Source organism: Sphaeramia orbicularis, chromosome 6, assembly GCF_902148855.1.
Source record: "Sphaeramia orbicularis chromosome 6, fSphaOr1.1, whole genome shotgun sequence".
NCBI classification, from domain to species: Eukaryota; Metazoa; Chordata; class Actinopteri; order Kurtiformes; family Apogonidae; genus Sphaeramia; species Sphaeramia orbicularis.
The window spans coordinates 7,902,262-7,929,824 of NC_043962.1; the positions used below are offsets into that span (position 1 = coordinate 7,902,262).

The following is a 27,563-nucleotide window of genomic DNA, read 5'->3' on the forward strand; positions in this document are numbered from 1 at the left end:
CTTAAACATGTTAAAAAGTGCAGGTTTTCATCGTCTTTTTTCGAAGATGAGAAGAATTAGCGAGACTTAAAGTGTGAACGTGACACTGAGTTACTTATAGCAGCTGCATGTCTGGTGTCTAGGAAACAGTGAAGGTATTAAAAACAGCCTGTTATGGGTTTTATTCTTAGAATCGTGTTCTTCAGAGGACATGGTGTCACCTTTAATAAGCAGAGAAAACATGAGGCTTTGATAGTGTGTTATCGTCAGCTGTTTCCTGTTTAATCCTAACACACACTTTATATTTATTACACTGTGATGTAAAACCAGCCTCTGATGGTTTAATAAAGTCAAACTGAACCAACAAACACCACATGTTTGGTTTTAAATGTCCAAGTAATCATCAAATCAAAATGAAACATATAAAGAAATGATTCTTGAGAGGTACAGTATTTAATTATGACAATGTGGCCTGTTTGTTTATGGATGATGTACTGATAAATATGCTGTGATTGTTGAAGGAAATGGTTGAATTGTTGAGTCTGTTTGTATGACTGTACGGCCATGAACATATTGTTGTGTGTAATTCAGTTACTGCATTATGTATTTGTTGTGGTTCAGTGCTAAAATTAGGAAAATTGTATTGTTTGATTCTTGTATCAAGTTAGTGATAAAGGTGTAAAAGCACTGAGGGGTTGGGTTAAATAAGTTTATACTTCTTCCTACTCCTTTTCGACCGTGCAAAATTCAGACTTGTATGTGCTTGAAGATAGATTCTGTCCATTTAAATGTTTTATTTTGTTTTGTTTTATTTTGTTTCTTTGCATGTTCGAAATAAATAAATAAATCAAATCAAACCATCATATGTATCAGTTGAGATAAAAACTGAATCAGAACTAGAACCAGCGTCATTTATTAATCTAAGGAAAAATTATTGTTACAGTTGCTCCGCTTAAGTATAATAAAAAGTAACAGTAAAGAAATCTTATGTATATATATATACATATATATGTATATATATATATATATATATATATATATATATATATATACACACACACATATGTACAATTAGAACAGCAATAGCAATTTGTACGATATGTACTGTACAATATATTAGTATGATAATTAACCCTATAACCCCAAACGTATCATATTTGATACATGAGTTTTGAAGCCCTCTACATGATCAGTGTGATATTTTTTTTCTTGAAAAACCTGATGTATACTATTAGATACATGCAATATACAGATAATCCACCAGGGGGAGGAATTCATTCACCAGAGGCCTTTCCAGTGACACTACAAGACTGTCATTAATGAGGAAGGAGGAAGAACTTTGACAATTTTGAAAAATAATTACCAATTTGTTAGACATGTTTGGGTTTTTGTTTGTTCAAAAATAATAATATTTGAGCACTGATGTATGAAGTATGATACAAAATTGAAACTCATACATGGAAATTGATATTTGAAAAAAGGATTTTTTTTTTCTTTTTGGTTGTTCAGAAGGACCAGTAAAGGCTCCACTTTCAAAGAAGTGGAATTTTCTGTCGAGGATTTAACAGTTCAGGCTTTATAGGGTTTTAAGAAATATACATAAGTAAGTGTGCAATAACTAACTAACTAACTAACTAAAGGGCTAAATAAATCTATAAATATATATTGTTATGTGGTACTTAATAAAAGTTTTAATTGGAGGTACCTTTGATATTGCTTAATGACTTTAATACAGGGGTGTCAAACATACGGCCCGTGGGCCAACACTGGCCACCAAAGAGTCCAATCCGGTCCATGGGATGAAAATTACACTGAAGATATTAACATTCAATGATGTTAAAATCGGTTTAGTTCAGGTTCCACATTCAGACCAACATGATCTCAAGTGGATCAGAACCAGTAAAATAATAACTGAGTAACATCTAAATAATAACAAATACAAATGTTTCTATTTGTTTAATGTAAAAAAAGTGAAATTACATGAACGTGTTTACATCAACAAACTATCCATTAACAATAAAATGTGAATAAACTGAACAAATATGAACAATCTGAAAGGTGAAATCAGTCTAATTTTACCAATATTCTCTCTGTTATTAAATGTTTAGTGTCTTTGTAGATCCACTGTGATCCGTACATGATAAACTGATCCACTGTGATCCTTTAATCTGCTGGTTTGGGTTGTTAAGTTCCCCCTCAGTTTGAACTAAACCAGCTATGACATACTGGAGACTCAGCATCAAACCAGACGTAAACTGACTGAACATTTGATCAACCTGCTTTAACGTTACATCATCATGTTTTCTCCTTCCTCTGGGGTCGATCTGGGCAGGTTTTAACGCTGATTTATTTCTATCCGACACCAGGTGTCAACGCTGAGAATGAAACAGCTTCGTTTCACACCGAAGCCCAACACTGCATCTCATCAATTAAAACCTTTAACGATGATGTCGGCTTAATTAGACTGAGAAAGTTATATGACGACGGAAAAAATGTCTAGTCAAAGAATCAACATAATGAATAAAAGAATCAACAAAATGAACAAAAATGAACAAAATTACAAACAAATTGATGAAAATAATCGACAAAATGACTAAAATAATGGTGTTTGATGTTTCTGTTTGTGTTGTTTGTCGTCATATGGGTCAAAGGTCACAGTAAACAGTGACTTTAACACATGTAGTTTTTCTTTTTCTGTGTGTTGAAGTCTGTATAAAGTGTCCACATGTCTTCATGGGTCTTTGCAGTGGTTTGGACAGACTGTGTGTTTAAGACACAGGATGCAGAGTCAGCAGGGAGGGGGTTTATCTCTATGGATGGGAGGGGGTTCTTCTGTCAACAGGATGGGGGGGTTTAGAGGGACAGAAAAGGGGCTGAGGTGGAACAGGAACAAAGGCTGGATGGGGTCTGGAGTCAGCAGGATGGACACTGGTGTCCATGGCGACCGTGGTCATGTACACGTACACAGTAGTTTTTCTGTGTAAATCCTGTATTTTTTTATATTTAATTCACTGATCATACAGATGTTCATTCAATCTCAGAGTAAATTCAAATGTTTTCTTTTTATCAAAAACAGAGAAAAAGTGACTTTAACAGCCAAATCTATCATTAACTGAACATCAAAACAAAAGTCTTCAGCCTTATTTTGTTCATTGGCACTTATTATTTTGTACATTTTTATTAATTTTGTTCATTTTCATTCTTTTTTTGTTCATTTTGTCATCTGTATTATTATTATTATTATTATTTTCATTTTTATTCATTTTGTGGCTTATTTTTTCATGTTACTTATGATTTATTATTTATTTTTGTTCATTTTATGGATCACCATTGCAGTTTATGTTCAGAATTATCAACAAAAGTAATTAAATAATCAACAAAATGAGCAAAAATAACCAAAATTCACCAACAAAATGAGCAAAAATGAACAAAATTACCAACAAAATCAACAAAATCAACAAAATGAATATGATAATCAACGAATTGAACAACAGTAAACAAAATAATCAACAAAATTTTGCTGATGTCATTTTGTTGCTTATTTTATTCATTTTTTTTTTTTTGGTTTATTTTTTCCATGTTATATATTATTTTGCCTGTTCTTTTTCATTTTTGTTCATTTTATTTATCATTTAACATAAACCCAGTGTCTCCATCCAATGTCATTGATCCAACTCTATGGGTTTTACTGGCGAGTCAATGTTGTCGAAGGTGACGGTGTTTCCACGGTAACTACAGCGCCTCTGAATGTCCTCATATTGAATTAGTTGAAAGCTTTGGCGTTGTTCCATCAGCTGTTCATCAGCAGTAACAGGTTTGAACAGGGTTAGAAAAACAGACCAGATTTATGCGAGTGGTGCTGATGAGAGAGATGCTGAGACGGACAGATGAGCCGACCAATGACACGCAGGGGGAGAGACAGTGTGTCCGGCCCTGCCCCATCCCCTGACTGTGATGGGGGAGGGAGGAGGAAGAGGAGGAGGAGGAGGAAGAGGAGGAGGAGGGGCTTAAGAGTCGTGTGGAAGCAGAGTCGATCAGACAAAGACGCTGCAGCATCAGACGAACCAACGTCCACGACTGCGAGTATCACCAGGACTAGTCCCGTCAAACAGGAGAGGCCTGGCTGCTTGTCTTCATCCTCCTCATCCTCCTCTTCTTCTTATTCTTCTCCTTCTTCTTCTTGTTCGTACATCTGCAGTGCAGCTATGCCTGAGTGCTGGGACGGGGTGAGTCACTCTTGGATTTGTCTGATTTATTTATTTATTTTTTTTACAGTGACAGTTTTGTCCTTGATTTGATCCTAAAAGATAAATTCCAACACATGCCGTCGTTGTCATGGAAACACCGATCTGATCCGGTGTTCCTGCAGCGTCAGTGTCCGAGTGCAGGGTCACTGTTGTGTAGCTGTGGTTGCGTAGCTGTGGTTGTGTCCCACTGACACACATCCACCCATTCCTGCGGATCAGCACTGACATGTGCAGAACAACTGTTAATCCTATGAAACACAGTACATTATTAATATATTAGGTATTATATCTATTATTTATGATCAATATAAGAGGGGAAATGTGTGTTATAGTTGGTCCATTCAGGTTTAATTAAAAATAGCTGGAGAGAAATTATCAGTATATACATGTATATACATATGTGTGTGTGTACATATTAAATTATACATATTAAAACACAATTTGAGCAGCAATTTGTACTAGAGAATATATGATCAATATGATAATTTAATAAATATACATAAATAAGTGTGTAAAGCTCTAAATGCTGTGTTTGTACAGTAGATAGTTCCTCAGTCCTGAAGGTCATGTGCAGCTGTAACGTCTCCTTTCACTGTTTTAACCTTTAAATAAATCCCTCTGATGTTGTAACTCAGTCTAATTAAATCCAAAACACTGATAATAGACTTAATCTGACTGGATTCACTCCACCGCTGACCTGCCTTTGTGTTGGTTGCTCTTTGGGGTTTTTTGGCGTTGACTTCTGGCGCTGGATGGACGTTTGTTTCTGGGAATTGTGGGTAATACTGCGAGGCAGTCGGATGCTGCAGTGAATCGATGATTGACAGGAGCAGGTTGAACTGTGATGAAGCGTCTTGCGGACCAGAGCTCAGTGGGTTGGGTTGTACAGAATAGAAAACAGTGACCGGGCTCTCAGGTTTCCCATGATGCCTCAGTGTTGTGTGTTTTGGAGCCTGCTCATGGAAAACACATCCCTCCATTTTGAGCTGAGCTGCCTCTGACCAGACACACCAACAAAATGTGGGTCATTTAAAGGCTCATTTATGTACAGAGTCAAAGAAACCACAGTTAACCCTCTGGTATCCGGGTGAGCAGATTATGCACACTTTACACTTTATATTATTAGAGGTCATATTATTGTTCACAATTTGTTTTAGGTCAGAATTCAAAAGTTGTTCTTTTTTACATAATTTTTAAAATTCTGATCCATCCACTAAAATCATCACATTATAAACACTGTTAAATTCTGACACTAACACCCTTCTACCAAGTGAGTACAAAATGCACACTGACAGATTTTAGGATTAATCATTTGACCTAGAACCAAAAATAATAATGTATATTAACCAATGTTGGTGTTAATAATTGACATATGCCAGGATGAAAAGAAAAAAAAATAACTAATGCAATTTATATGTTAAATACTGAAAAAAAAGTTACTATGTTTTTCCATCAAAAAATCTTAGTTTTTTGTGTTTTTTTTACATTACAAACATGACATTTAATCCTGTAAAGCCTGAACCATTAAATAATTGAAACTGGAGCCTTTATTGGTGCTTCCGAACAACCCAAAAAAAAACTTTTTTCAAATATCAATTTCTATGTATGAGTTTCAATTTTGTATCATATTTGCTACATCGGGTCTCAATGCTCACATATTATTATTTTTGAACAAACAAAAACATAACAGAATATATCTAACAAACTGGTAATTCCTTTTCAAAATTGTCAAAGTTCTGCCTCCTTCCTCATTAATGACAGTCTTGTAGTGTCACTGGAAAGGCCTCTGGTGAATGAATTCCTCCCCCAGGTGGATTATCTGTGTATGGCATGTATCTAATTGTATACATCAGGTTTTTCAAGACAAAAAATATCTCACTGATCATGTAGAGGGCTTCAAAACTCGTGTATCAAATATAATACATTTGGCGTGATGGGGTCAAAGGGTTAAAAATATGACAATTACTGAGTATTTGGTGTTTTTGTTTATGACTGAAGTTGATGAAATACAAAAAAAATGTAAAAAAGTTAAAAACAAACTGTATGAAAAACATTTTGACATTACGACAGTGTGCAGATTATGCGCTATAGGAGGTTAAAGGACCTCTATGGGCGGGGTACCGACGGCTTATCAGAAAGTACAGTTTAGGTACGTTTTCATTCAGGTTTGGCAGAAAATTTGACCAAAATGTGATGCAAACGTTAATAAGCACAACAGAAAAAGTAATGTTAAAATGTGTCAGTGTGCATTTTGTACTCACTTGGTAGAAGGGTATTAGTGTAGGAATTTAACAGGGTTTATAATGTGATGATTTTAGTGGATGGGTCAGAAAAATGAACAACTTTTGAATTCTGACCTAAAACTAATTGCAAAAAATAATATGATTTTTAATGAAATGAAGTGTAAAGTGTGCATAATAAGCTTACCTGGATACCAGAGGGTTAATTTTCTGTTAATTTCTGTTTCAACCTTTGTTTTTTCTGTGATAAAACCACAGTTTGTGTTGTTTCTTCCGTCATCTTGGATGTTTTGGATCCGTGTGCTTTTATTTCCCTCCATCTCTTCCACTCAGGTGCTGATGTTCGTCCGAACCAGGCCACTGTTTTGTTTTGTTTTTTTAACGCTGTGTTTGCGTCTTTCACAGGAACATGACATCGAAACCCCCTATGGGATGCTGCATGTGGTGATCCGCGGGGCGCCCAAAGGCAACAAACCCGCCATCCTCACCTACCACGACGTCGGACTGAACCGTGAGTATTTACACCGTCTGACAGATGTGTCAGTCGAGGTGTTGGTTCGTTTATTGGAGGTGATAATGAGTCTGTTTTTACTTTATGCAACACGGAAACTTGTTATCATCTCAACAGGACGTCAGTGTCAGCCGCGATAATTAACACATGAAGACATTCAACTAGTTTTATGCTGACAAATGACTTTACTCTACATTGAACTTTTCCTTAATGATTTACCACCATTTATTGTAATATTATCCTTTGTATTTTACATTTTTCAATGTAAATCATGTATTTTGCTACATTTAATTCACTGATCATGTAGACGTTCATTAAAGGTCACAGTAACTTCAAAGGTTATTATATAAAAAGAGAGAAAAAACTTAATTTAATCTCAGAAACAACAGACTGATGTTCTGTTTCACAGCGTCTCTGAACTCCAAAAGAAACTGAGGATGAAACAGCTGTAACATAATGTCACAGGAAATGTGGGATATTAAGGATATATGTATATGTAATAAAAGTGTCTGATCATCACCACTTTTTATATTTAAGATCCCACTGGAATCAGCCGGATCCTTCCATATCTGACTGGAATTCACACTTCACGTCATTATCTGCCCTAGAATCTGGTTTCGACCAACTCGATATGTAAAGTGTCATGAGATAACTTTTGTTATGATTTGGCGCTATATAAATAAAATTTGATTGATTGATTGATTGATTGATCTCAGACTTAGACAAACTTGATTGTCCTTCAGGTATTATATATAGGTAGTGTATACAGAACAAAATTTGGTTGCATTTAGGCTCAGGACAACAATCTAATGTAAAGCGCTAAGTTATATAGATGAATAATGATAAAATACTACTATACAGTTATTAAAAATGTATGTACATGTGTGCAAAGGAGCAGGAATAAAATGCAGCAGTGTTTAAAAAGAGAAAATGCAGCAGGAGTAAAATATGGCAGTTATCGAAATCTGCACCATCTACAGCAGGGACCAGTTAAGAGTTCTGCAGCCTGATGGCTACGGGTAAAAAGCTGTAGTAGAACCTGGTGGTCCTGCATCGGATGCTGCGGAACCGCTTTCCAGAAGATATAATGATATATATTATGATGATATATATATATATTATAATATATATATTAGTGCTGTCAAACGATTGAAAGTTTTCATCAGATTAATCGCAGGGTTGCTATGGATTAATTTTGATTAATCACGATTAAATATCACTCCTTTTTAATCTATTAGTCGCATTTCATTTTGCATGAGCACACAGACTCAACAAAGAAGGGAATATATATGCACTTAACATGTTTGTCACAAGCTGGGCGATGCGTTAGCCAAAGTGCTAGCAGAATCCCTGACTAATGTATACTTGGTGCTCATGTGGCATTTGAAACTGGAAGTGCTTCGGTAAAAAGAAAACTCCTTCCTACAAAGTGTGTAGAATACTTTATGTGGGTCAACTGTTCCGTCTTGTTTTTTTTTTTGTCTTCATATTTCCATCTGGAGGGTCAACGTGCAGTTTAGCGTCTTCCATCTTTATGGGTTGGTTCTGCTGCCTGTCACTACCGGATCAACTGACCATTTGTTCATGTGTGACGCTAACTCTACGTGGACAAACTGACCCAAATGTGTTAGCAGAGACGCTCAGAGTCATTCTGCTGCAGATGGGTTAATTATGTTAAAATTTTAATCAGATTAATCATGATGATGAATTAATCTGTGTTAATGCGTTAATTTTGACGGCCCTAACATATATATATGGGTCAAAACATGGTATTCGAAATCTCTTTGAAAGGATATTTTAGAGACAATTTGACAGATTAGTGTTGCCTAACGACTTACATTTTTACTTTTAAATTCATTTTTGTTTTAGTTTGACCATAAGGGATTATCCAAAACAAGAAGCTACTTTATTAATAATAATAATAATAATAATAATAATAATAATAATAATAGTAATACATTTTATTTGTATAGTGCTTTTCATGGAACTGAAAGACACTTTACATACAGAAGATAAAAACAGAAACCAAACACATTAAAAACGGATAAAAAGCAGGTTCAACACACAGGTATATGAATATAAAACAATTAAACATTAAAATTAAACATTAAATATTTTTACTTTATATTGAAATAAATGTTGGGATGACAATCAATTAAAGTTCGCTGTCTGATGGGACATTACTGTGTTCTGGCCCATATATATAGTGTCACAAACTCAAATAACTATAGAAATAGGGAAGTTGAATCAGAGGTTAGTTTTAGATTTCAGCTAACTTTGTTTATGTTGATCTGTTTTTGGTTTGTTTGTTTTTTTTTTACAGAAAATGGCTGATGTGGCATTGAACATATGAATATTCTCTCATTTATATCAATGCAAAAGCAGAGTTTGCAGTGAATTCCACCGTCCACTTCATATTTTTGATGCATTTCCACTGGTTTTACATTGACAAAAGCTGCACAATCCTTTTATGACTCTGACCTCATTTATGAAAACATAATGATGAGTATTATATCCCAGTATGTGCAGTCCCATCCTCCTAAATCTGACCGTATCTGTTCATCAGGTCATTGTCTCATGTTAACTGTGGCACCGACATATTCAACCCAACATCATGGCAGTAAAATCATCTGTTTTTAGCGGTGCTGAATAGAAGCCGAGGGCTCAGTGACTTAATAAAGGCAGGGATAATAATATATGTGCGTAGGATGAGGACGGCGGTAACAGCAGGAGATGAAAACAAAGAGAGGAGGAGGTGATGAAGGAGAAAGAGGAGGAGGAGGAGGTGCAGAGCTGATCCCAAAATAGAAAAGAGGAGGAGATGAAGAAGGAAAAGGGTGAGTTTGAGAAGCATCGATGAAATGTAGGTCAGAAAAACATCCCCGTCCTGCAGCGGGAGGTGGGCGGGGCTAATGGGGATGCAGCGCCGCATTGATGGGAGGAGGAGGAGGAGGAAGAGGAAGAGGAGGAGGACGACTGCAGACACAGGCCTTCAGTTAAATCTATCATTAACTGAACATAAAAACAAACGCCTACAGCCTTATTTTGTTCATTTTTAGTTGTTATTGTATTAGTTGTTTATTTTGTTGCTTATTTTGCGTTGCCTATTTTCTTATTTTTTCTTCAATTCTGTTCATTTTCTTGCCTGTTTTATGATTTTTTTCCTTTAATTTTGTTGAGGTCCGGGCATATTTTGGTTTTATTTTTTTTCAGTTCAATTCATTTTATTGATCACTTTGCCTGTTTTTGGTCATTTTGTTGCTTTTTTAAAAAAATTTTGGTTGATTATTTGTGTATGTTTTCACGTTATTTATTATTTTGTCCGTTTTTCTATCAGGCTGTGGATGTTCAGGTCTTTATGGGTTAAATATAAATATATATTTAGCTGCAGCTCAGCCTCACAGGGTTATTAGTATTCAATGGCAGCAGGTAAAGAAGTGAACTGCAGCACAATCACGGATGATGGAAAGGACATGAAATAGGCTGAGTGGTGTTAAAACGAACAGAGGGAAAAGAGGTCAGCGCTCAGGAAGTAATGTACAGAACATAAAATATGGAGGAGAGGAAGATGATGGTGGTATTGGTGTTGGTGGTGATGATGAAGATGATAGTGGTACTGAAGATGAGGGTGTTGGTAGTGTTGATGAAGGTGATAAAGACAATGAAGAAGATGATGATGACGATGATGATGATAATGGTGGTGATGATGAAGATGATAAAGACAAGGAAGAAGATGATGATGATAATGGTGGTGATGATGAAGATGATAAAGACAATGAAGAAGATGATGATGAAGATGGTGATGATGATAATGGTGATGGTGGTGATGATGAAGATGATGAAAATAATGAAGAAGATGGTGATGATGATGATGATGATGGTGGTGGTAGTGATGAAGATGAAGAAGATGATAATGAAGATGGTGATGATGATGATAATGGTGGTGGTGATGATGATGATGAAGAAGATGATGGTGTTGGTGATGAAGATGATGAAGACAATGAAGAAAATGATGAAGATGGTGATGATGAGGATGATGAAGACAATGAAGAAGATGATGATGAAGATGGTGATGATGATAATGATGATAATGCTGATGATGATGGTGGTGATGGTGGTGATGATGAAGACAATGAAGAAGATGATAATGAAGATTATGATGATGATGATAATGGTGGTGATGATGACGATGAAGATGATGAAGACAATGATGATGATGATGATGATGATGATGATGATGAAGATGAAGATGAAGGGGAAGTGGATAAGACCCAGGAGTCAGCACCACCCCAAGGGAACCTGTGAAAAATATTGTCCATATTTCTGTTTGTGTTCATCACCTTCCAAACCTTTTCTTTTTCATATTTTCATCTCTGTCTCACTCGTTTTACTAATTAGTCCATTTAATTAAAGCCGTTGAACTGAGCCCGAGGCAGAAATAAAGTATGTGAGTCCGATACATGTGGACGCAAAAGTAGGTCAACGTGGACGTTACAGTGGCTTTATATAAATCCTCAGTGAAAATAAACGGGTGGAGGATCATCATCATCATCTTCATCCTCCTCACCACATTCAGACTAATCACAGACGCAGTACGATGGAGGATGACAATACAGCACATCCTTCATCTGAACCAGAACCTGAACCAGACTGGAAAACATCTGAATCTGACAGCTGACCGACTCATGTTTGGTTTTTTAGAGCTGATGGAAACGTATTTAGATTTGATCTGTATGTGCAGATGGAACACATTTAAGACACAGTTATGTTTTATTTATCAGCTCCATTAAATCAGACCTCAGACGGAAAGGATTCCTTTCTATGTTTACTTTAACCCTTGAACCTAGGGGTGTCAAACATATGGCCCGTGGCCCAAAACCGGACGCCAAAGAGTCCAGTCCCATCATTTTAGTTCAGGTTCCACATTCAGACCGATATGATCTAAAGTGGATCAGAACCATTAAAATAATAACAGAGAAATAATGACAAATACTAATGTTTGTCTGTTTTAGAGTGAAAAAAGTCTGTTCTGGCTGAGCGTCAGATGAACAGATGGTCATTTATGAGCGTCTCTGCGTGTAGTTGGTACTGAATATGAACACGTTCCTCATGTCTACGTCTGTCTCATGTCCATCTCATGTCCTCTCCTGTCTCTGTCTACAGACAAGCTTTGCTTCAACTCCTTCTTCAATAATGACGACATGCAGGAGATCACCAAACACTTTGTGGTTTGTCACGTTGATGCTCCGGGTCAACAGGTTGGAGCGTCGCAGATGCCACAGGGGTAAAGAATATGCATCACACACACAAAAGACAACAGAAAAAACATAATAAACAGGATAAATGAAGATATATTTATTATCTGTAGGTTATATACACACACATACACGACTGATGATGACTGACTTTTACAGACGAGACATAAATTAACCACAGAAAATGAACAGAGGTCAAAGTAAACTTCAAATTAGTTCTGTTATTGTTTCATCTTTTTATAATAATAATAATAATAATATATTATTATTAGTAGTAGTAGTAGTAGTAGTAGTAGTATTTACATACTTATATTGCTTATTACTTATATATTCACAATGTCATTTTACTTTTTTACTACAAACAAAGAGATAAGTTTGTATTTGTTATTATTTATATGGTATCGTGTTATTATTTTACTGGTTTTGGCCCACTTTAGATCATATCAGTCTGAATGTGGAACCTGAACTCATAGTTTGACAGTCCAGGTCTATAAAGTGGTAATATAGTGAAAAAGTTTAGCATTAATAAATGATTATAATTAATGGGTCAGTATTATGAAGCTAATTAAACTTTTTGTTGCACATTGGTCATGTGATGCAGTGATGATGTCATCCTGTGGTTGGTCTCTACAGGTACCAGTACCCGACCATGGACCAGTTGGCTGGGATGTTACCCACCGTGGTGCAGCACTTTGGGTCAGTGCTTTTTATTCACATCACACATGTGTTCCACATGTTCTACAGAGGATTATAAAACACACACGGTGTTTTAATGCTGAAACATCCTGCCCTAGTTTCATTCAACATGCAGATGAAGCAGAGTTTTGGTTTCTACAGATGTCAAGTATTGCGTTAAAAATAATAGTTCAGTTTTTAACCTTTCGATGCCTGAGTGTGTGGACCCTCCAGTTTAACATAAATGGGTCAAAATGACCCAAGTTTAAATCAATGTGTTTTTTTTGACTCTTTGGTCATTTTATCATGTTCAAAATAATCATCTGTCTTATATTTTGGTCAAAAGAATGATTTCATGTGTGAAATAGTTATTATTATTATTTATTTATTTTTACATTTTTAACACATTTCAAAATGCTTTTTTTTATATTTTGAACATTTGAAAAGCAAAGTATATATAGTATATAATATTTAGTATAAAATACCAATGAAACAATGTCAGCATGCATTTAATGAGAGTGAGTCCTTTGGATTTGCTGTTGAATGAATCAAAGGTTCAGATGTAATTCTATAGTAATTGAATGTGGGTTGTTTTTACCCACCTGTGGAAGCTTGGATAAGTTATCCAAAAACTACAATTACATAAAATCTATAAAAGTTAAGTTAAAAAGGTAAATATGATGCTGATAACATGTTTTTTGAGAAATACCTGGAGTATGAAATAATAACTTTTTATTACAAAGATACTCTTAATAAAAAACCTCACCGGGTCATTTTGATCCATTTATGCATCTAAGGGTTAATAATAATCATAATAGTTCCGTTTTTACACCAACACTAACATATTTTTCAACAGTCAGTAAATGTCACACCTTGTATAGAATAACAGAACAGTGTGTTTTCAGTAGATAGTTCAGTCCATGAGTCCCTTTGTTTCGTATCAGAGTAGGAAACTCTGAAACACTGGGGGGTTTAACTGCAAACTGGAGGTAATTCTATCCTGGACATGAAGCTGAGATGACAACGGATTCTGTACAAACGTGGATTTGATCCTGCACCGCCAACAACACCATTCTGTGTCACTGAGGGCAGAAATAACTCCATATCTCTCCAAACTATTACATGTTTTCAAAGGTTCATTCTGCTTTAGCTTTAAAATGGTGCATCTAATGAATCCATAATCTGCATTTTTTAGATTCAAGAGCATCGTTGGAATCGGCGTCGGAGCTGGAGCGTACGTTCTGGCCAAATTTGCTGTAAGTGTTGTTGTGATTCTTTGCTGCTTCCTCAGATTCAGGAGCATGTGTCAACTGAATCAGACCCTCAGAGCTTCTGTTTATTGAATAAAACAGATACGTTTACTCTTCCTGTGGTTAAGAAGTCAAACTGATGACGAATCCAAAGTTTACTGTCATTTAATTTCAATGCACGAGCTGTTGGCGTTAATTAGCTTCTTTAGATAAGATAAGATAAGATAAGATAAGATAAGATAAGATAAGATAAGATAAGATATGACTATTGATCCCACTGGGGGGAAAACTGCTGTGTTTTCAACAGCAAAACACAAAAAACAAAGCACAGAAAGACAGGCAGAAGCTGGAAATCTAAAAGAGAATCTGTCATTTATTTTACTGAATCATTTTTAACAATATTTATATTGATGTTAGCATGATTCAGTATCACATTATAGTCTGTTGTTGTGACAATGCTAATTAGATGAATCTGGCATTACTGTTATGTGTTGAAATATGTGTTCAAAGTCATCGAGTTCCTGGAATGACCTGATGATATTTAACAACAGTGTTAACAGAATGGTGGATGTTTTCATGTTAGCATTAGCTCAGCGAGTTTCATCCCTTGATTTTCACCAGCTTTTATAAAACTAAAACCCAAAAAAACATGAGCATTGATGTCCATTTCTTTTATTCAGGCTGTTTTTCTAGTTTACGCATCCTGTTAGCATAACTTAGCTTCACTGGCTAATGCTAACTATAGCTAATGGCTAGTGATGATTTGTTGTAATAATAATAATAATAATAATAATAACAATAAATTTTATTTGTAACACACTTTACATTTGACCCCAAATCTCAAACTGCACAATACAAAAACAACCACAGAAGCGGCAACAACATACAAAAAAAATTCCAAAACAGATAAAATCAACCAGAAAAGGCTTATATCTTGTGGCTGCTCAACTAGTTTGCTAATGGAGAGCTGATGTTCTGTCTCATGGGATGAAACTTTGGAAGAAATATGAAGAGACAAATAATTTTTCGATCTTGTTGCATTTGCAGCTACAATGTCTAACTCAAAAGTTAATTTCACAAGTCAAGAAACCTGCAGTTTGGTGTAAAGACAGTAAAGTAACATCTAGTTTAGTGTAAAATGACTCAGTGGAGTGCATCTCCTACCAGTAAAACGATGGTTAACTCTCAAAAACTGAAAATATTTCACCTTTTTTCTTTAAGAACAAGTTAATTCCCACTTATCCTGATAATCTACCCAGAATTCATTTCGTTTTCATACTTTCGCAACGGGAGGAAACGTCCGTCATCTTCTATACTGGTCTGGTTTAAGTCAAATGAGGTGTTTTCTGTCTGTTCTTTGTCCTCAGCTGATCTTCCCGGACCTGGTCGAGGGTTTGGTTCTGCTTAACATCGACCCCAACGGTAAAGGATGGATCGACTGGGCCGCCACCAAGGTACTGATCCAAGTGCAGGAGGTTTTTTATCTCAGTGAACGATCGGCCATGAGCTAATGTGGAAGCACTGTGTCTTCTACAATACCACTGGTTGGATTTGTTTTAAATTTTAGATGTAGCTTCTTCTGGACGATAGTCACTTTTCCATTGGACATCTGCGCAAACCTTTTCCGTTTTTTACTAAATGTCGAAAAACCAGAAGTGCGTAATGTCAGTTTTTCCATTAAATCACAAATGCGATGATTTGTTTATTTATTATCGTGAGATGACATGATAAATCATTCCATAAACATGGCAACGAATGTAAATATGGCGTTGATTTACAGATATATTCGTTATTATTATATATTACCCCTCTATCTCGTACTAAATTTAAAAAATGACTGGGTTTCCTGGTGTGTCCACACATACCACGACATGTTTCTTCTTCTTCTTCGCTTGTTGTAACGTACGTCAACATCGTTTTTTTAATTCACCTGACTGTAGTTGCATAGAAAACTCTTTCCATTGCAGTTTTGCGTGATATACTGCGCCCGAAAAACCACCTCTTGCCAGCTCAAAAACTTTTAATCGAAAAATGAGACTTGTGGCAAAATTGTCGTTTTTCCATTAGATAAATTTTTACATGCAAGTTATATTTGCACAATTTGTGGGTCAGTGGAAAAGCGACTCGTGTCTACAAAGTATGTACTTCTGGTGGTCCATATTTTGATGGTTTATTACATGGAAATGGTTACAGATATCAATATAGTTACTGTTGAGCACTGATAGGAAGTCATATATGACTTTGATTTGGGTTCATGACCTTTGACCTTGAGTGACCTTGAAGGGTATCAGTCAAGGCACCAATGTCTAGATTTCAACCATCCTCTCTAAAACTACTGGTCGAATTCATTTCGAATCCAACCAGTAGTTTCGGCCAATACCTTTTTCTGGATTTGTTTTGTCGTAACATGTATCCAGAGCTGATTTTCTTGGTATTAAACTTTAATCCTAAACTAATCCTGTGTTTTCCCCTCAGCTGTCGGGGCTGACCAGTACTCTGCCTGATACCGTCCTGCCTCATCTTTTCAGCCAGGTACATGTCCTGTTCATGTGAAACCACGCATCTGCGTTTGAACATGTTAAACTGACGCTGCTGTTGTCTGATGTTCAGGAGGAGCTGATGAATAACACAGAGCTGGTGCAGACTTACCGACAACAGATCAACAACAACATCAACCAGTTTAACCTGCAGCTCTTCTGGAACATGTACAACAGGTAAAACCCATTCACCATTCATTCAAGCACAAACTAACTCAATGTGCAGCTTTTTAATCCTCCGGTATCACACCCATAGAGGTCCTACTAATCTGCAAAAGCACGTAGTCTGCACAGTGCCATAGTATATAATGTAAATGTTATGTAAATAAACAAAAATACCAAATACTCAAAAACTGTTATGTTTTTAACCCTTTAAATGCCATGTTTGTAATGTAAAACCATATTTTTTGAGCAAAAAAAAAACACAAACTTTTTTCCCCAATATTCTACTTAAAAATTGGATTTTTTTTTTTCTTCCATCCTGTCATACGTCAATGATTAACACCAACATCTATATTATAAAAGGGAACTGGACTCTGTTTGTGTGTGTGTCGTGGGCATTACATTAAATCCCTACAGAGCTGACTGCTGCAGTTTGTCCTACTTATGTATTTTTTGTTCATTGAACAGACTAGTGAAAACAGCAAGTTGATAGGACCAATACTTAGGGAAATATTAGTAATTTTGGAGTACAATAGCCTTACAGTCATGTTGCTATGCCCATAACGGTTGACAGGAAGTGCAGTACCACACTGCATGATGGGAAATGAAGTTAAAAACAGGAACGATGCATTTACTAATTTCAGTCGCAAGATATTGATTGTGATATTAATTGTCGTTTAAATTTTAACAAATGATTTACAAACAATTTTTATGTCAGAACTTATAAAATATAGACTCACATCTTTTCCCAAAAGTCAGCTCTGCCCAGCATGAAAACGACCACATCTAGAATCAACACACTATCGCACAATCAACACACTAGTTGGTTAATATACATTGTTATTTTTTTGTTCTAGGTCAAATGTTGTTAAAATGTGTCAGTGTGCATTTTGTACTCACTTGGTAGAAGGGTGTTAGTGTAGGAATTTAACAGTGTTTATTATGTGATGATTTTAGTGGATGGGTCAGAATTTAAAAAATCCTGCAAAAATGAGCAACTTTTGAATTCTGACCTAAAACAAATTGTAAAAAATAACATGACCTTAAATGCTATGAAGTGGAAAGTGTGCGTAATATGCTTACCTGGATACTGGAAGGATAACCATGGGTCATTTATTGTCTTTATCAGTCGGAGGGATTTGGAGATGAACCGAAGTGGGACAGCGCTCAACGCCAAGACTCTGAAGTAAGTTGGACATTCACAGTTAGTTTAGTTTGAATACATTTAATGGGAATTATTACTCACAGTTGAACCTGAATGAATGGAACACTAACAAATACAGAAGAAATAGCAACAGGAAAAAGACTGAGAACACGTAATAAGACCAAAGAAGAAGACAGTGATGGAAAAGATAAGACAAAAACAGGATCCAAACCACCTCCATGATGAAAATGATGCAACGAGACGAGAGGGAAATAATGGAGATGGAACGAGATGAAAAGAAAACAGAAGATAAAACACTGAAAATGATCCGACAAGATGAAAACAATACATGAGGTTCAAGAGAGAAGGAACAGATGAATAAAAGAGTGAAGTAAACCTTTGTCTGGCTGAAACGTTGCTGGATATGTGTGTAAAGGGTTAATGTGTGTTCTGTGTGTGTTTGTTGTGTAGGTGTCCGGTGATGCTGGTTGTTGGAGACAACGCTCCAGCTGAGGAGGGAGTGGTGAGTGTTTGATTAGTCCTTTTCATCCATTTCCTCCTTCAACTGATCATTAAATAGGTTCCTTTTCATCATCTCCTCCTCCTCCTTTTTCTTCTTTTTTTCTTCTTCTTCTTCACTGTTTTATTCTTGTTGTATGTATCCTCTTAATGACAGTTTGTCCTGGTTTAATGGAAACAGAACCAGGTCATTCATCATCATGTTCGTCTAGGGACAGTGTCTGTCTATCTTTCTGTCTGTCTGTCTGTCTGTCTGTCTGTCTGTCTGTCCATCTGTGTCCATGTGACTCAGTCCCCCTGCTGCTTCATCTGTAGTAATAATGTCACAATGTTTCACCAGTTTATTGAATGGATCCGGATTTTAAAAAATCAGGCAAAAATGAACAACTTTTGAATTCTGACCTAAAACAAATAATGAAAAATAATCTGACTTTTTATAATATGAAGTACAAAGTGTTCATAATATGCTCACCTGGATAACAGTGTAAAGCTCCAAGTCTTGACCCAGAAACAGTAATAGAAGAACCAACTGGACCCAATCATTGGTCCTGACCTACAACTGGAGGGATTTCATGAAGGGGGGGGGGGGGCATTCTGCATGAGTCATGTCTGTTATAATATAGGTGTGACTGTGTTCTCTTGGGGGGGGGGGGCGACTTCTGCACCAGTGAATCTGCTGCATGTGTTAAGTTAAGTCAGCCTATGGGGGGGGGGGTTATATAAACGCCTGTTGGACTGAGAGGAAGTGGTGTTATTGGATCAGACAGATACAGGTCATGGAATAATTCTGACCACTTGAATCTGCTGCAGTTGACCCTGATTCATATGATTCATTAAAATTAAAACTGAATATCACAGAAATCAGACTGAAAATCACAGAAATGAGACTGAAAATCACAGATGTGAGACTGAATATCACAGATATGAGACTGAAAATCACAGATATGAGACTGAAAATCACAGATATGAGACTGAATATCACAGATATGAGACTGAAAATCACAGATATGAGACTGAAAATCACAGATATGAGACTGAATATCACAGATATGAGACTGAAAATCACAGATATGAGACTGGATATCAGATAACAACACATTTACTGTCACATTCCACAACTCCAACTCAACAGTAATAGATGTGTCATATTTGAGGGTTAACAGGCTGACTTATGGAAGGATTAAAGATTTAACACAGATGTAAACCACTAGAGTGTGTGTTCAGCCCTGTTGGTGCTATGTTGTTGTGTGTTTTTATATGTTGTGTGTGTGTGTGTGTGTGTGTGTGTGTGTGTGTGTGTGTGTGTGGCTATGGCTACGTGTGCTGTGTGTGTTTACATCTGTGCTGCAGCGCTGCCTCAGTGACTCATCTCTGCAGTGCTGCAGTATCTGGGTCACATTCACTCACACTAGTACAGCAAACATATGGGAGTACACACATATGGATGGATAGATGGATGGATGGACTGCAGTACATGTACGTATAGTACATGGTAGTGGTTGTTGCTGCTGCTGCTTTTCCAGTTCAATGACTTGTCCTGTTGTTGTTGTTGTTGTTGTTTTGTTTATTTTCTCCAGGTTGAGTGTAATTCCAAACTGGACCCGACCAACACCACCTTCCTAAAGGTAAACCACCTGAACCCTTTACACACAAAGAATCAACTCTAGTTTTCCACAGAATACCAGTTTTTTTCCTGATGTACACAACATACAGTACTACGATGGTCATTTACTCTAATAGTTAAAATAAAGTCATTCTGTTACTTTAATTTTCTAATAAATACCAGATATTTGATATTGAAGTAACCAATATATGTATGTAGAATTGAGTTTTTACATTTTACCAATGTCATTTTGTTGATAATTCCACAAATATTCTCATAAATTCATTAAAAACACATATTTTAGTCAAAAACCAAATGTATGAAACAACCAATATGTAAATAAGTCCCATGTGTCAAACCTTTTATCAATGATTTTATTTAAACCGCCATTTATACACTTTATACTGAAATTAAATGAACCAATGTAAATATTACAATATGAACTTTAAAGATAGAAATCTAATAAATGAAGAATGGTCAAATATTCAGTGTTTTTTTTATTTATTGTTTGTGTTTTATTCTTGTGACAGATGGCCGACTCTGGTGGACTCCCACAACTCACACAGGTAAGAGTACCCACATGTATTTGTATATATGTACTAATACTACAATTCAAGTTAACTCTAACTTAAAGTCAAGTTAACTTTAAAGTAAGTGCTTTGAGTACGCAAAATAATTAAGCACCAGATAAATCTAATCCATTATTATTACTTATGGTAGTTTCTATAGTAATATTGTCTTTGGGAAAAATAATGACCTTTTACAACATGAAGTGCAAAGTCTGCATAGTACGCTCACTCGGACACTGGAAGGTTAATTGTATTCATGTTCATATTCATGTTTTTAAAACCTTACAGTTGTGTTCAAAGTCTGTGTTTGTCAGTTAAAGTCAAATAAACTTGTGGTGTTTTTTTTTCAGCCTGGAAAGTTGACTGAAGCCTTCAAGTACTTCCTCCAGGGGATGGGCTACAGTAAGTACCATCACGATGCATTCACTGTCCTACTGTTACTGTTGTTTCTGACAGATACTGTGTGTTGTGTGATGGAGGAGCGTTGTGTGACTTGTGTTAATCTTCCCTCTGTTTCCTCGTCCTGTTCTCAGTCGCGTATGTGAAGGATCGGAGGTTGAGTGGAGGTCCAGGTACTTCCTCCTCCCCATTCACCTCTGACCTCTGACCTCTTATTACTGCCCTGTTCAGTCACATTTGGACATTTATTTATGGTTTTATGTTTGGTTTTTTATGAATGAATCCAATATCTGGGCTGTTATGAAACGTTTACTTTTGCTGTCATTTCTGGTATTTATTCTTTTATTTAAGTACCATCTTTGTTTTACTGAAAACAATTTTTCCTCCTTTGGAAAAATACAACCCTCCTAACCCCCCCTGACTCTGCTACCCCCCTGCTTCCCCCCATTGCATCTGAAGTGTTGCTCTTTGCATGGCCTTCAGCTTGCTTTGAGCAAAGCCTTTTGGACTGAGATTAACAAACACCAACATTTAAGAACCAATAGAACAGAACCATCCAACAGCGACACATGAGGGTTTTGTGTTAGTGTTTTGTGTCATTACTGTAATAAAAATACTTGAATGCCCATGTGAACACAAGCACTTTTTTAAAAACAACAGCTATTTAACAGATAGAAACTTAAATTATCCACATTCACAGATCAGCTACAACATCATTACCACTAACAAGAGAAGGAGTCTTAATGTTGATTATCTCATTACAAATGACCAAAAATGAACAAATACTGACCAAACTAACCAACAAAATGAACAAAAATGAACAAATACTGACCAAACCAATGAAATGAACAAAATAAGCAAATACTGATCAAACCAACCAACAAAATGAACAAATACTGACCAAACTAAAAATAAAATGACCAACTATGAACAAATACTGACCAAACCAATCAACAAAATGACAAAAAATCAACAAATACTGACCAAACTAACCAACAAAATGAACAAAAATGAACAAATACTGACCAAACCAATGAAATGAACAAAATAAGCAAATACTGATCAAACCAACCAACAAAATGAACAAATACTGACCAAACTAAAAATAAAATGACCAACTATGAACAAATACTGACCAAACCAATCAACAAAATGACAAAAAATCAACAAATAATGACCAAACTAACCAACAAAATGACCAAATATAAGCCAATACTGACCAAACTAAAAATAAAATGACCAACTATGAACAGATACTGACCAAACCAACCAACTAAATGACCAGAAATCTACAAATACTGACCAAACTAGCCAACAAAATGACCAAATATAAACAAATATTGACCAAACTAACAAAATGACCAAATATGAACAAATACTGACAAAACCAACCAAAAAAATTAACAAAAAACAAATACTGACCAAAATAACCAACAAAATGATGAATACTGACCAAAGCAACCAACAAAATGACCAAAAATGAACAAATACTGACCAAACTAACCAACAAAATGACAAAACTGACCAAACTAACCAACAAATGAACAAAATGAACAAATACTGACCAAACTAACCAACAAAATTAACAAAAATGAACAAATACTGACCAAACTAACCAACAAAATTACTAAAAATCATTCTTTATGTTAAACATTTGACTGATTCAACCACTAAATATTCACTTGGTGTCTAAAACATCCAACCAGTGAAAGGAACCAGTAAAATTATCAGTATAATTAGCTCTTCTCCTGTCAGTGGATGATGTTACTGATGATCAGTGTATTTTCCCCTTGATAATAACCTGTATTTATATTGTTGTAAGCACTTCTATAACCCTTTCCTGACCCACTGTTGCCATGACAACATGCTCTTATTCAGCTGTGAACCGTGCCACTCATGTTTTCAGGTGATTATCTGAGGTCTTAAAGGCAGAGCTCGGCGTTTCAGGAAGGTTCAGTTCAGATCATGGAGCTTTAAGAAGCACTAACTGAGCCCCGAAAGTCTGCAGTGCATGATGGGTACTGAGGATGTGTATGGACCAGGGGTTCTCCGACAAAAACCAAACCTATAATAGAACAGACCTGATAAAACTGTCATCGTATTCTGTTCATTTGCACAGTTTGGATTCAGTCACGCTACTGAACATGAGTACTTAACCCTCTGGTATCCGACTCATAGAAGTCCTTTAACCACTGACAGTGTGTAAGTCTGCACAGTGGGGTATATGACATTTTTTTCATACGGTTTGTAACTTTTATTTATTTATTTATTTAATTAAACATTTTTTTGTATTTCATCAACTTGAGCCATAAACAAAAATACCAAATACTCAATAACTGTAATATTTTAGCCCTTTAAATGTCATGTTCGTAATGTAAATAAACCTTATTTTTGATGCAAAAAAACAAAAAAAAACTTTTTTCCCCCTCAATATTCTACACAAAAATTGGATTAGTTATTTTTTAATTTTTTCATCCTGGCATATGTCAATGATTAACACCAATATTGGTTAATTTACATTATTATTTTTTGTTCTAGATCAAATATTAAGTGCTAAAATGTGTCAGTGTGCATTTTATACTCACTCGGTAGAAGTGCGTTAGTGTAGGAATTGAACATAGTTTGTATTATGATTTTAGTGGATGTGTCAGAACTTAAAAGATCATGCAAAAATGATCAACTTTTGAATTCTGACCTAAAACGAATTGTGAAAAATAGTATGACCTTTAATAACAAAGTGCAAAGTGTGCATAATACGCTCACCTGGATACTGGAGGGTTATGTTACATCTTTCAAAATATATGGAAGCATTTACTTTATTACAAGGGATTAGTCTCAGTGTAAAAGGAGACAAAAGCAATAAATATATTTAGAAAACAGAGAAATCAAAAGAAACATACGATGAAAAAAATATAAATATATAAAAATACAAATATACAAGAATGTACAAAATGTGTAATAATGAGTAATGTTTAGATTTTATAGCATTAATTCTGACCAGACAGATGTGAACACATGACAGTCATATGTTCATCATCCCTTCGTTTATTGACCGTAGACATGATTCCTCAGGTTCCGTTCCAGTCAGTCTTTGATCGTCTTTGATTATCTTTGATAGTTCTTTGTGTTCTTCGTGTGACTTCCTGGTTGTGATGTCATGGACCCTTTGAGAACCACTGGTTTAAACACATCTATACAATCATTCACATCCACCGTCACCTTCTCACCAGCTGCTAACAGGAACAGTCAGTTCTCCATATTAGCATGTTTCTGACAAACAACAAGCATATGTCATACAGTATCTAACTCTCCCCCCGGTTACCCCCCCCCCCCTCCTCCAGTGCCCTCGGCCAGTATGACCCGCCTGACCCGCTCCAGGACCGCCTCCCTGACCAGCGCCAGCTCCATGGACGGGTCGCGCTCCAGGGCCTGCACCCACTCCGACAGCACCGAGGGGGTGGGCACGGTCACCCACACCATGGAGGTGTCCTGCTGAGGGGGCGGAGAAAGAGAGAGGGGATGGGGGGGAGGGGGGGCAGAGAGAGGGGCGGGGTTATGGGGGAGGGGGGTGGTGACGAAAACGCAAACAGGTATGAGAATAAAAACGAACAAAAAAGAAGATGTGAAAGGTGGAAACGGGGTGGTCTCTCTGTCTTCACCCCCCCAACTGTAAAATATCATATGTATTAACTATTAACCCCCCACCCCACCTTTAAACACCCACCTCAGCTCCAGCACTTACAGAGTTAGTTTTGTTCTCGTGTCATCCTCGTTTGCTCAGTGTCTCCCCATTCTTTTGCTTGCACTGTATTAAATAAACACCCCCACATTATCCCCCCCCCCCCCCCCCCCCCAAAAGAAGAAACACAGCACAGCAATATGTCATAATAAGCTGCCATTATTCTGGTAATATTAGGAAGTGAAAGACAGAAGAGCTAGGGGGTGCCACTGGGACGGATTTTCAATATTGTCGTTTATTTTGTTGTTTTCCATTGTGTCAGAATCTCTCTCTTTGTTTTGCATCGGGGGCATTTGGAGGGGGGCGGGGAAGGGAGCGTGTCCAGAAGGTGGTCGACAGCAGGATGATGCATATTGTAGCTGAGTGCATCTGTAGCACATAGAGATGAACCGTTAGCTTCTAGAATTAGTTGGCTTCGTTAGCTTGGTGCCGATTTAAAGCTGCACTCGGTCACATTTTATTCCAATCGGACTTTAACGTTTTGAGCTTCATCATCAGCATACATAGATTTTGGCGCTTTGTGATGACGCGGTTAATCGAGGGCTTTTTGCTCAGAAGTTGACCATGTGTTGATTAATATTAGAGCGTCTGCAGCTGCGGTGAGAATCAGGCAAAACAATAGTTTTTATTGAATGGAGTTAAACGCAGCATAGACTGAATTATCTGTCTTTGCATGAACACAGTGAGTTAAAAATCAACACAATGCATTTGACAATCAGTTGAGTATTGTGATGGAAGATAATGGGACTTGTACATGTTTGGGGTCATTAGGTCGCATGACTGGTCACATGACATTAGTATGCATGTTAAAAAAACAGAAAAAACCTAATTCATCTAAATGTAATTTAATCCACATATAAAACAAATGTTCTAAACTATAGGTTTTTATCTTTAAATGAGGTGTCATTTGTTCATTTAGTTCTTGTGCTTCTTTTTTGTGATTATCTTTTATTTATTCCTTCTCCTGTTGTGAATCACACTGAACTGAAATCTGAACGATATGAAGCCAAATTCCTCCAACGTTGCCGAGTGCAGCTTTAACCCGTGCGTCGTCGTATTATGACAATCCACACATGGTTGTAGACTAGAGGACGTACATATTAACACGTATATGCATGTGGATGTGTAATGGTAGGGCATTCTCGTATCGAAGTAGAACCTAATATTAGGGCATTTTTAGTTAGACTTTAAATGTGGATGTTTAACCTTCCGGTATCTGGGTGAGCATATTAGGCACACTTTGGACTACATGTTTTAAAAGGTCATTTTATTTTTCACAGTTTGTTTTAGGTCAGAATTCATTGATTTTTAAAATTCTGACCCATCTGCTAAAATCCTAACATTATAAACAATGTTAAATTCCTACACTTACACCCTTCTACTGAGTGAGTGACACATTTTAGCATTTAACATTTAACTGAGCACAAAAAATAATAATGTATATTAACCAGTGTTTGTGTTAATCACTGACATATGCCAGGATGAAAAAAATCGAACATAATTAATCCAATTTTTATGTAGAATATTGAAAAAAAATGTTCTTTGCATCATACAACATGATTTGTTTACATTACAAACATGACATTTACAGGGTTAAAAATATGACACTTATGGAGTATTTGGTATTTTTGTTTATGGCTCAAGTTGATGAAATACAAACATTTTTTTAAATGGTTAAAAACAAACTATATGAAAAACCTTTTGACTTTAGTACCCTACTGCACATATTACACATATTATTTAGTTTTTTTTATTAGGACCTGTATGGGTCAGATACCGGAGGGTTAAAAGTGAAACCACCGCCATCATTGTGTAATTCATGTGGTTCTGCCTGTGGTCTGGTCTCTAATATGACAATCATATTCTGACCCAAACCAAACCAGATCGGGGGGGTGGGGGGATCGGGGGGGATGAGGCCGAGCCAATAAACATGACCAAAGACGTCACTGAGCTCCAGTTTATGGACGAACCAAAGCTGCACTTCTGAACACACACATGTTCCCATTCACATCCTGTAAACACACACCTCTTCCACACCACAGTGACTCCACGGCTTTGGTGTATTTTTGTGCTGTTTAACCTTAATCTGATGAGTATAGTACGTGTATAAGTAGCTGTAGATTAGCGCCGTCATTCGCCGTCGACCACCGGGGCCTCCTGACACTATCCACGTACCGTCGCTGTTATCTGTATCCACTTCTACCACAAACCTTCGGACCCCCATCAGTAGGGGGCGTAGCTTCCAATCGCTGAGGCGTGTGCTACTCTCAGGGAGCCTGTAAGGGGCGGGGCTTTTTTGGAGCCATTTGGGCGCCAAGCTCAGAATGTAGGGCAACCCCCAGCATCCTTAAAAAAAAAAAAAAAAAAAAAAAAAAAAAAAAAAAAAAAAGATAAAAATAAAACCCCTTCCCCTTAAAAAAAATCACAAGGTGCCCCGGCCCTCACAGGCAGACCTGGCCACACCCTAAAGGGCTATCAGCTGACATCACCATGACAACGACACCCATGGGAGGTGTGTTTCTGAGCACCAGGGGGCCCCGGGGAGCAGGAAATGGACTCAACCTTCGAAGGCTGAATTCAGGGAGTTTGGGTTTGGATGCAACAGAACGTTAAGTGAATAAAGGCTTAAATTTAGGCTTAAAACCGAATGAACAAAATGACAAAAGCCATAAAACTAACCTTAAATTCACTTAAGTTATGGGTATTTACACCTAAACGACCACAAGTGTCGTTA

The 27,563-nt window shown here is 36.6% G+C and overlaps 1 protein-coding gene across 4 annotated transcripts in view; it reads left to right on the plus strand.

The window, feature by feature from the left end:
* Window positions 1-25,654, plus strand: part of LOC115420743 (protein NDRG4) — a 36,500-nt gene extending 10,846 nt beyond the window's left edge. Inside the window, exons 1-15 of one of the 4 annotated variants that reach the window (XM_030136234.1) lie at window positions 4,002-4,205; window positions 6,872-6,977; window positions 12,141-12,261; window positions 12,866-12,928; window positions 14,103-14,163; window positions 15,525-15,611; window positions 16,633-16,689; window positions 16,768-16,871; window positions 17,986-18,042; window positions 18,472-18,523; window positions 20,097-20,144; window positions 20,653-20,688; window positions 21,042-21,093; window positions 21,225-21,263; window positions 24,432-25,654. In XM_030136234.1, the coding sequence (XP_029992094.1) occupies window positions 4,185-4,205; window positions 6,872-6,977; window positions 12,141-12,261; window positions 12,866-12,928; window positions 14,103-14,163; window positions 15,525-15,611; window positions 16,633-16,689; window positions 16,768-16,871; window positions 17,986-18,042; window positions 18,472-18,523; window positions 20,097-20,144; window positions 20,653-20,688; window positions 21,042-21,093; window positions 21,225-21,263; window positions 24,432-24,586 (1,059 nt within the window). In that variant the 5' untranslated portion in view covers window positions 4,002-4,184 and the 3' untranslated portion in view covers window positions 24,587-25,654. Of the gene's footprint in view, window positions 1-4,001; window positions 4,206-6,871; window positions 6,978-12,140; window positions 12,262-12,865; window positions 12,929-14,102; window positions 14,164-15,524; window positions 15,612-16,632; window positions 16,690-16,767; window positions 16,872-17,985; window positions 18,043-18,471; window positions 18,524-20,096; window positions 20,145-20,652; window positions 20,689-21,041; window positions 21,094-21,224; window positions 21,264-24,431 lie in introns of those variants that run through there. The other 3 variants (XM_030136236.1, XM_030136235.1, XM_030136237.1) reach the window with 3 other exon arrangements.
* The last annotated feature ends 1,909 nt before the right edge of the window (window positions 25,655-27,563 follow it).